This window comes from Bombus bifarius, unplaced genomic scaffold, assembly GCF_011952205.1.
Source record: "Bombus bifarius isolate JDL3187 unplaced genomic scaffold, Bbif_JDL3187 scf7180000008307, whole genome shotgun sequence".
Classification (NCBI taxonomy): domain Eukaryota; kingdom Metazoa; phylum Arthropoda; class Insecta; order Hymenoptera; family Apidae; genus Bombus; species Bombus bifarius.
The window spans coordinates 513,999-524,585 of record NW_022884583.1 but is presented as its reverse complement, the minus strand read 5'-3'; the positions used below and the strand labels follow the sequence as shown (position 1 = coordinate 524,585).

Genomic DNA, 10,587 nt, shown 5'->3' with positions numbered 1-10,587 from the left:
CGAGTGCGGCGCACTTTTGGCTACCACTCACACGTAAGCCGACGCTTTTAATCGCGTGTATGTATATGAGACACGATAGCGTAATACAACAGCGTTATGCATCTTTCGCAGCGCTCTGATTAGTACACTGAAACCGCGGCCACCTTGCCGGCACGCTAATTACTTTGTATCAGCTTAAACTTCCTCGGTTTTCAGCGTAGTTACGTCTCATTGTAGCTTTTATTTGCCTTTTATGGGCCAATAAAGCATCCGAGCGCCGCCCCCGCTAACAAGTCTCGTAATTAGGAAATACATACGCTTTACACACGATTCTCCTGCTATGCTGATGGTCTAATTAAGCCAGACATCGTGACTATATTAAAAAACAAACATCGATGAGCATCGATCGAGCCGAGATCCCAGACCGTGAATCAGCTGACGTGCACGCTTGACTTTGTTGCGATGCAATTTGCAAGTCATACGAATGTAGATGAATTTGTGAATATAAAAGACGAGATAGCAGATCGTCGAATACGTCGGTCTCGTTTGGAACTTTCGAGTTGACGCCTGATGAAACGTGAAAAATTTAAAAAAACGATATTCTCAATGGTGTAGTATCTGCAAGCACACGATCTCGCTATTATAAAACTGCATGTGCATGAGCACGCGATGACGGTAAATTCGGTAGTTTTGTTCCTCTAATTGTCGAATTGCATGTTTGTGCATCGCATCGTTAAGGCTATAAATTCGTTTGCATCGAATCTAACGGTGATACTACGTTGGAAAGAGGCTACGCCACACTTACGTATGTTTGCATAAGCGATCAGAGATAAAGCAGCGACCGATCGAAGGAATGATTTTCGTTTAGTTTATCTGCTTTTATTGATATCGCATACTTTCGATTTCTAAGAAAATGTGACGTAGGTAGAATATGAAATATCACTTTGACTTCATATACGAGGATATTTTCCTTCACAGAGAAAGAAATTATCTCCACGTATATGAAGTCATAGAAGGTTGTGTAAATGTAATTTTTGAAAGTGAAATCACGTAGCCAGGCAAAGCGAACTTCAAGGACTAGAATTAACCAAGAATATTACAATCTATGCCAGCAATTCATTTCCGATCAATTCTTCGTTGCTCCTTTGTTTCCAGATCTCCTCTCGCTTTCTTCGCGCGTCTGTTTCCATTTCTTCCTACCGTGATCACGAAATGTCAGAAAACAAGAGGGACATGGCGAGAGACAATTATCGAAATCGCAATGAAATCGGGGAAAACGAAGAGGACGATAGCGAAGTGAAGATAATAGGAATCCAGAAGCGTTGCAAGCGGTGCAAAGAAGTAAGTTCCAGGACTTCGCTCCGATTAGGTTATGATAGGGTCTATAAAAACACTGGGCTAAAATATTCTTTTGATCAGCGACCGGCTCGTTGTATCGTAAGATCGCTGTTCTCTATCTGCTAATTGCATAATTCATTATATAAAAAGCAACCATTTCCAAACAGGTAGACGACGCAATGTTTTTCCATTTTCTCCTCGTTTTGCCCCTCGCGCCCTTCTCCCCCACTCTGTTCCTACGTTTTTTTTTCATCGTTCTTTTTTTCTTTCGTCTCTCGTTTTACGTAATAAAGCGTCGAGTCATTAAATCGCTCATCGCGAAGCACACCTCCTTTCGCGGGAGCACCGCCATTTCTCGCGGAAGCGCTCGCGAAATTATCTAATATCCTGCATATGCAATGTCCACGAAACCGGGGAGATCGTGGCGCGCGATTACACCGAGCGAAACCGCGTGTTAGATATGAAAATTCATCAGACTTTTCCCAACCGGGTGCAAGGTGAAAATCAAGACCGAGGTGCTCGACGAGATCGAGGACTTTTCGGCGAACGACGAGTTGGATGTCGACGTTCCGTACGAAAGTGACTCTAGGAAGAAGATACAGGAGCCACAGGATTTTATTTGCACGTTCGAGAAACGTAGGAAAGAAAGAAGAAGAAGCTTGTCTTTGGTTAAAAGAGAAATTACGTCGGACGAATACGTAGACTTCGAGGAATACATAGAGGCGTTGACTACAGGGAAAAGATTGATTTGCAGCGTCTGCAGGATAGAGTTTCCCGATGAAGCGGAGTTCAAGACGCACATGATAGGGCACAGTCACGGAAAATTGTTCCAGTGTGGCCTTTGTGCGAAGCAGTTTTCACGGTAAGATGCGAGTCGTTTAGAAGGCAAAATGATCGATTTCATTTTTTGACAATTTCTTAATCCGAGTATCGGAGTATAGGATTTAATTCTTCGGCAACCTATTGCACATATGTATTTCTAGAAAGGAATTTACACCAGTTATGACATCGTTGTTATTACGTATCACTTTTACAAACCTAGCGTTAACTTATATTACATATAATATATATTAGGTTGTCCGAAAAGTGTCTTTCTTTTACAGACACGTCTTTTACGGCGATGTATCCTTATACAAACATGAAACCTAATCTGTCGAACGTTGTGATCTTTATTTTGATAGAACAAAATGGATCAGACGTAATTCGATAGAATAATATAAAACGTTGTGCATCCATTATTTCCTTATAAAACGAAAGAAATTTTTCGGACATCCTAATACATATAAAAATATATAAATTAATTTCAGTAAAGTTCGATATAAGAAAATTAAATTAATCGAAGGCAAAATTGATAGAAAGGCTAACGAAGTTGATCAGTCGGCTTTGGTATGCCTTGCGCACTAATATGAAGTTCTAAAGGTCGATACACTATATCCACATTTCTTATTCCAAGGTCCTCGGCTCTGAAAGATCACCTCCGGCTGCACGAGACGTTCAAAGCCTTCATGTGCAGGCACTGCAGCCTTCGATTTCAGGTATGCCAGTGTTTCCACGTTTTCTTTCCGTTGTCGAGCGTAAAAACGCTCGAGAACAGCATCGGGAACAAGATCGACACCAGTCTTTCTGCAAAACGTAATCAATTACCGCGGGGACTCGCTTCGAATTCCAGCAGAGGGATCAGCTGAGGACGCATCAGGCCGAGATGCACTCAAACCGCAGGCCGTTCGAGTGCGGCGTGTGCAAGAAGAAGCTGCTCCATCGGCAGTCGTTGCGCGATCACAAGCTGATGCACACCAATGTGAAGCCGTTCGAGTGTTCGATCTGCAAGAAGAGGTTCCTCCGGCCGAGTAGCCTCAGGGCACACATGATCGTTCACACCGCGGACTCGCCTTTCGAGTGCGACCTTTGTCCTGCCAAGTTTAAGAGGTCCTCCGTGTTGAAAACCCACAAGTTGACGCACACTGGTATTAGAAGGTTCGAGTGCGACATCTGCAAGCACCGGTTCCATTTAAAGGGCGCGTTGAAACACCATATATTGTCGCATTATGGTGAGAGTTTGGGAATTTCTCGGGTAGAATGAGTTTGGTAATTTCATAACGGGATTGCATCAAGCTATTTCGATACTGATTTTGGACATGAATTTAGTAGGCGAATGGTTTCGTAATACAGATAATTTTTGTAGATTGTATCGTGATAGGAGTATGGTGTATTTTGTGTAGCTCGAGATATTATTATAACAGGAAAGAAATTATTTACGCGACAAGCTTCTAGATAGATGGTCTATCTTGTGAATAGACAGCAAGGACGATGAATTGCAAAATAATAGAAATACGTGTCGGTTTTCCAGATAAAGAGAATCATCTGAAATATAAGCATATGTAATTCATTCTTTCAATTCCTTAAGTACGAATTCTCGTGGAACGCAAGTGCAGACAAAGTCACTACATATTTCCAACCTTACGAGGTTAGAATTATTAAAATAACGTGACGAAGCTGATGAGCACAAGTTAGTCAGACAGAATCAATGTGAATATTCTCACAATTAAGTAAAATCGCGGAAGTAAGGTTCGTCTGGTGGTGTGGCTAAAATTGCTTCTCCGCACGAAGATCGTCACGATCTTCTCTACTACGGATTTTACACACTCGTATAAATTCGTGGCTGGTATTGAGACATAAAAATCACGAGACAAGCGTGTCAGCCGCTTACGCCCTTGTGTTACGGCGACTAACCGAGGAAGGGCTGTATTAATTAGAAAATCGAGGATTACGCGCAGACTGCGCTTCTTACACGCCTGCCAATTAAACCCTTCGCGTCGCAAAAGGAGATCTGATGAAGTTTCGAGATATATGATAGACGCGTATTTAAACGGCGATAACGTTTCGGTTGTAAATGCTGGAATATGATGAGGCAGAAACTGGCCGTTTCAGGAACCGACATGCACGCAGTTTTATTTATTCCATTCTTTCCTTTTCCTTTTGTTCAGTTTTTACGAGCACATAAACCATGGTTCGTCAGTGTTGCAACTAATTTCATTCAGGTTCCGATGTTTCATACGTTCTACTTGCTAAGGATTGTAGGGAATTAGGAAATAGGGTTGTGCTATGGAGTTTTGGAGCGAAGTTTACGATCAGAATTTGAGTGACTGGAACGACTGGAATTTGAACGAATGAAATCTATTCTTGAGATGTGTTCAACAAGAAATCGTCAAGTATTTTGAAAAGCAAAGAGTTTGAAGGGTAGGAATTTTATCTCGAGTCAAATGCTCCTGGCTCTAAGAGTAAAGACAGAATTAAATGTTAAACCAAAGAAGCCTTCAATTGAATATTCCATTTATTTTGCAGGCGTGAGGCCATACAAGTGCGAGGATTGTGGCAAATGTTACCGGAGGTCCTGGGGCCTGAAAGTGCACAGATATCGTCACACGGGGGTGAAACGATTCGAGTGTGATCTCTGCAAATCGCGGTTCAGCGTGAAAACGAAATTGGCCAAGCACATTTACGGTCATATCGGCGAGAAACCGTACAAGTGCGATTATTGCGGTCGTCAGTATGGCGAAAGATACCAATTGAAGGCACATAAATGCGGCAACCCAGCTAAGACGAAGATCAATCGATCTTATTCAGATTCGATCACTCAGATCGTGTTCTTTCGTCCCAAATCGACGAGCAGTTCGTTCGATTTGGATACCAAGATTCGATGATTGTAATTATCGATCGTATATATTCGTATATATCCTAATTATGGAATAACGAAAGATATTCATTCTAGGTTTTATAGAAGATCGTTTGTAATATCGGAAAGATGTAAATTAGTTGGAAGATCTCGTTGCCGAGGAAGCCATTAATTACGAGACCGACTAAATTATTTATCAACAATGCAAAGAGGAACGATGTATATAGAATGTTTGTTGAATTGTTCAGTTTGTTAAATACACGCCGGTTCTTAAGATTATGAATTTCATTTGTTTCGGACATATCCAACTTTCGAACGCTAAAAATTAAAACCAAGAAATTTTATAGCAACAGGAATACGCGATGGATTGAAAACGATTCAAGGAACGTAATGATTAATAATAAGGATTAAGGATAATAATGAAAATAATGAAAAAGTAGATTCGTAGAAACCGAATCCTATTCTCCTAGTTTATAATTATTTCTAAAATTCATCGATCACGACGGCTCTATTGACTAGCAAAATTCTAAGCAAAACTATAACATCTCGTCGGTTTATTGCTACTGGTCGGTCACGTTTATCTGTAATGGTGGCTTCGATACACTCGCGGTATTTGGATCGTGTTTGCATGCCTGTAGATCAAACACAATAAAGAATCAGGCTTAATAAGCACTCAGCCGCGGAACAAAAGTCCGATTAATTCCAAGCTGGATCGGCTCGATTCGGATCGCCTTCGAACGTAGCCTATCTCGAAGCTAGCACGACTTTGGTTCGTCATCAAGGTGGCTCGCGTAATCATAGTGGTTGTTCATCGGTATCGTCGAGACGTGATCGAATTCGTCCGCGATGAGCACGCGGCAGTGATTCTTTAATCGAACCTACGTGGACGATCGTTCCGTTACTGTCGTCAGATGGGAACAGGTTCCGACCGGAGCCTTTGAAGATTTTATGCTGACATTTTCTTCTAATTCTATGCTGCATCGCGAGTTTAATCGTTACACTTTGATGAGTGCTATTTGTAATTGAAATCTTTCTCTATGGAATTTTAGAAGAGGTATGTTTTCCTTTGCGATCTCTTGGCAAATTTTCTAAGTTTTTATAATGTAACTTTGTGACTGAAATTTCATTGCAACGCCGATAGTACGCGATATAATTACGAATCAAAGATAATATCAGGAATCTCTTGCACAATTGAATGGATTATTATCGGTAAAGTTTTACGAATTAACGGTACTAATAAATTCTCTTGCATAATAGCAACAAGATTCGTAATAAGACAACGAAATTCTAGAAGAAAGTTTTTTTCAATCGAAATTTTACTAATTGCCGCAAAATTGTAAAACCTGTTTGTGTAACAGAGTGTTACACTTTGTTACCTATCAGTATACTAATAGCATTAATTGGTAAATTAATAACAATAAAGCAATATGCTTATGATCGACGAATCTTAATTTTCATCGCTCATTGGTCAGAGACCTCACGATCACGCTGTCTAACAGTCTCAACGAAAAGCTGGAAAATTCAGTGCGAGAAGATTAAATCGGAGTTAACACATGTAGACATGTTGCATTTAACAAAGACCTCGTGTCCGTGAAATCCTTGTCAAGGGTGCATTATATAATTTGATCCCGATAACGCATGGGAACCGCTCGTTGGTCGGCCTCAACTGTATCTCGAGCACGTGGGCTCTGCTTGTGTCGCCGCACGTGAGAATGGTAGTTTAAGGTGCGTGGACACAGCAGGGGTTCGCATACGGTAATCCGAGAAGAACCGCCCTTTATCTGATTGCATCTGTGATTCGCGAGCCTCCCGGAGGAACCCTTTGACAATGCCGCCGAGCACGTCGCCTCCTACCTGCGTTCTTCCGTCTCTATTCGCAAATTCTCCACGTGTTTCGGTCTTTTGGACCACGAACACGCTCCCATAATTTGCATCTAATTGCCTAAACCCATGTGGCACACGGTCGTGCTGCGACCACGGAAGTTACACTTACGTAAGTAGGCAGCGAATCGACAAAATTGTATCGTACGATAGAGGCAAAATTTCGAAATTAATTTCAAGCTTGTTCGAAGATTATTCGCATCTCGCGATCCACTGTTATTGATATCCCCGCCACTTGCCTATTTTTGGAATATCGACAAGTGGAGATCTCAATTTTTTAAATATTTTTGCGCGATGTTTGCAAATTTTCGTTGTACCGTGTAACGAACTCTGTGCGTAGAACAACGACGATTACAAATTATTTCAAGTTCGTAATTACAAATTTCATGAAATAAGAGGTATGTTGTCCTTACACAACGTTTCACTATAAATATTAATAACCGCTTGGCAGTTACTTGTGTGGCTTTTAAACACTGTCCACGGTTCGTGTTGCAGCCTTCTCGTAGCATTTTCGCAACGCTTCCTGCCGACTTTTCACGGTTCCATACGGCGATCTTCGGCCGCGGGATTGCGCAGATACGATAGTCGAAAGCGCATCGGGTCTGACTCACGAGGCCGGCTAGGAAGCGCTGCGATTTCCACGATCGTAAAAGAAAAGAATATCCGTGGCACGATTTTGACACATCGCTTCCTCGCGCGTCGTCATTTAAATACACGGATTTCGCGTTCATATTTCTCGTCTAATTATGCCCGCCTCGCGGAATCTTACGATCTGACAGTTCAGTCGGCGCGTACACGCGGCCTTATGCAGAGTCACGCCAACTTCTAATTATTTAGATAGCGATCGTTGAGCTTTAATTATTTCTCCAACTCCTCAACCCGCGTCTCCGTTCGTCTTGCCTCCCCCTAACCTTTTCCTTCCTTCGTTACTATGTGTGTACTCGTCTCCTCGTTTCATAGTTGCTCTATTCGCCGGTCTATGCTAATGAGGAGTTAGCGCAGATACCGAGCACCGATACTATTTTGCCGTAGACTGTTCCTAATTGCGTACTCGCCGTGTTATTATGTGGCTGCCACGTTGAAAACGGCACAGATAATCCCGTCGACGTAATTCGGTGCCTCGTGTGTAATCGCCATGCCTTCAGTCGTCAGACGAAGCGAATATGATGAATAATATTACGGTTTCAGATGATGTTTTGTTTCGTACGTCGGTGTCGGAGATTGTCTATAGTGAAGGTAAGTTATGGTATTTGTTAATTTTGGAGGAAACAAGAGGTGTTTGTTCGTTATATTGAACATCATGAGAATTGAATCGGAATATGCTGATACGTAGACAAGAATCAAGTAGAATATGAGAGTACTAATTGTATTTATAACATATGTTTGTTTGGTGGAACGATGTTCGTGATTCTTAACTTTTAATTATTAGGTTTTAATACGTGGCAGATAAGAATAAGGATAACTAGTATTTCCATTTAGACATTGATGAAACTATGGCTACTCAAATCATCTTAAATACATTAGAAAGAATTAAAATAATTTTTCTTTTTTCTGTAATAATATTCGTATATATTACACTTAATATACCGAACCAAGCTACTCTCGAACTTTGCGTGTAGACTTGCGCAAACTCTCCTTCGTCTGGGAATCAACGTGTTATATGTAACCACTTAAAAAAAAAAAGAAATAAAAAAGACACTCAAAGGATGGCACCATTAATTTTCAATAAAACTTTCGGCGTCCTCCACTTTGGTGTTCCCATTCGTCCATATGAAAGACACAAAAAAGCAGAGGAAGAACAGTCGGTAAAAAAGAGAAAAACACGCGGAGGAATATTAAATAACGACGATGTCGATTAGTATTGACAACGGCGATTAAAGAGGCCGAATTGCCAGTCGGTAATGACCGAGCAGCTCTCGCGAGCAGTGAGCACTGTAATTTCACTGATAATATTTAAATACGGGCTTTTGATAGCTGTCTTCCGTTGGCTGGCATTAACGCTGGCCCTGAAGGGCCCCATCGAGCCCCTTCCACCTGCTTCACTCCGCCCCTGAGACCAGCAAAGGCGTACTATTTATCGACCTGGTCCCGTCATTATTTCATCGAACTCTTTCATCGCCTCTTCTGGTTAATCGACGACCCGTGAAGCCGAAATCGAGCTACAAACTCTTCGATTCCACCCTCCCTCTTCTTTCTTCTCCTTTTTTCCTTCTTTCCTTTCTTTCATTTTTAGACGATGATTCTATTATTACATTAGACAAATTATTCCATTATAGTATAAATTTTCTGCCACCTCGTGGTGTTTCTTTAGGGCAATTTTGAAGTTGCTGGCGATTATTAGATCACGGGTAAATGGATTCGCGTCAGTGCCAATTTATTATCAGGATCGGAGACAATTTGCCGCCTTCGAGGTTTTGGTTAGCGATCTTCGAGTAATTCAATTTTCAGTTTTACCTGGGTAATGACAAAATTGCTAGCCGAAGATTGAATCGCCATAGAGAAAACACACCGTGGAAAATAAAAAGGAACTTATTACAGGAAGCTGTTAATTTTTCATTACATCGAATATTCTATGCTCTATATTATTGTAAACGTACTATAGTTGTTGCAGGTATGGAACGTCTTACGTCTTATTTTGTTTAAAATATACGCCGGAATTATACGCGGAGCGACCTGACGGTTGTGCCTTTAATTAGCGTGACCCCTGATCTTAATCGTTAACATCGTCTAACGTTAATGCGCATTTAATTCATAAAAGAACAAGGGGAGGAGGAGAGGGAGCGAGAGAGCGGAGAGCGCGGGTACGGCTGGTGGGGCAGATTCACGTAGCACGGGTAAACAGGTGAATTAGAAATTAATTGCAATTAAGATCAGGCAGGGGGCCTCCACGGCGTTATTATTAATTCTCGGTAATTACGACAATCCTCAGAACGCTTTGCGTCGTGCGCGCTCTCGTTTAAATCGTTATAGGTGAAAAACCGAGCTCGTTAGAAATCATCATATAGGTAATTGATGGGAAAACGATTATACAAATGATCGTCGATCATCATTGACGACAAATTTGGCAAAGTTGACGATGCGTTTGGAAAATATTTAACTTTGTAGGAAATCGGCCGAGGAGATTGTTTGGAAAGAGAGGACAATCAGACAAGTTTGATTAAATTTGGAAGAATTTTAATCGTCCTTAAGATTTATAAAATTTATAATATCAGCTACCTTTGAATCGATAGGTATAATGGCTCCTTGCTCCTTTTGTATTTACAATAGAAATAAAACTTTTATCACGATGCAACTATTTGATCGGATGATACACGCGTGTACTCTTTTTTTTCAGAAAGCTCACTATTGGATGTTTTCGAATAAGCTAAGTTTAGCAAGAGTAAAAGGAGGTCGATTGCTTCGATGATCCAATAGAATTTCAGGCAGTAGAATCTACCTTCTTCTTAATTGCCACTCTTCTTTGTTGCTTTAATTGAGCTGCTCGGCAGCTATATCGATCAACTTCATAAATTGAAGAGTAGAGAAGAATGACCACGTTGCTACAAGAATTATTTTCTGAAATCCACTTTGGAATTTATACTATCAATGATAATGGAACGAGATACGAAGCAACGCGATACAGATTTCTTGGAGCTACTCGGCCAATGGCATCGACCCGGACACGACGTCCAAGCGGGACGCGGTTTATGCAGCAGCGCAATTATGCGCTCTCCTGG

At 41.3% G+C, this 10,587-nt stretch overlaps 1 protein-coding gene across 1 annotated transcript; it reads left to right on the top strand.

Moving 5' to 3' along the window:
• The first annotated feature begins 753 nt into the window (after positions 1-753).
• LOC117212496 (zinc finger protein 100-like) lies at positions 754-5,168 on the top strand. The gene is made up of 5 exons (XM_033457387.1): positions 754-1,320; positions 1,815-2,179; positions 2,771-2,852; positions 2,987-3,365; positions 4,660-5,168. Exons 1-5 carry the CDS (start codon positions 1,192-1,194, stop codon positions 5,016-5,018), a joined length of 1,314 nt encoding a protein of 437 aa, XP_033313278.1. The 5' UTR covers positions 754-1,191; the 3' UTR covers positions 5,019-5,168.
• Positions 5,169-10,587: the final 5,419 nt, after the last annotated feature.

Bases quoted from the DNA above. Each gene is read 5' to 3' on its own strand.
- LOC117212496 (XM_033457387.1), top strand. From the start codon at position 1,192: ATGTCAGAAAACAAGAGGGACATGGCGAGAGACAATTATCGAAATCGC. The intron at 2,853-2,986 runs GTATGCCAGTGT...TTCGAATTCCAG, and splicing joins ACTGCAGCCTTCGATTTCAG to CAGAGGGATCAGCTGAGGAC. The intron at 3,366-4,659 runs GTGAGAGTTTGG...TTTATTTTGCAG, and splicing joins CCATATATTGTCGCATTATG to GCGTGAGGCCATACAAGTGC.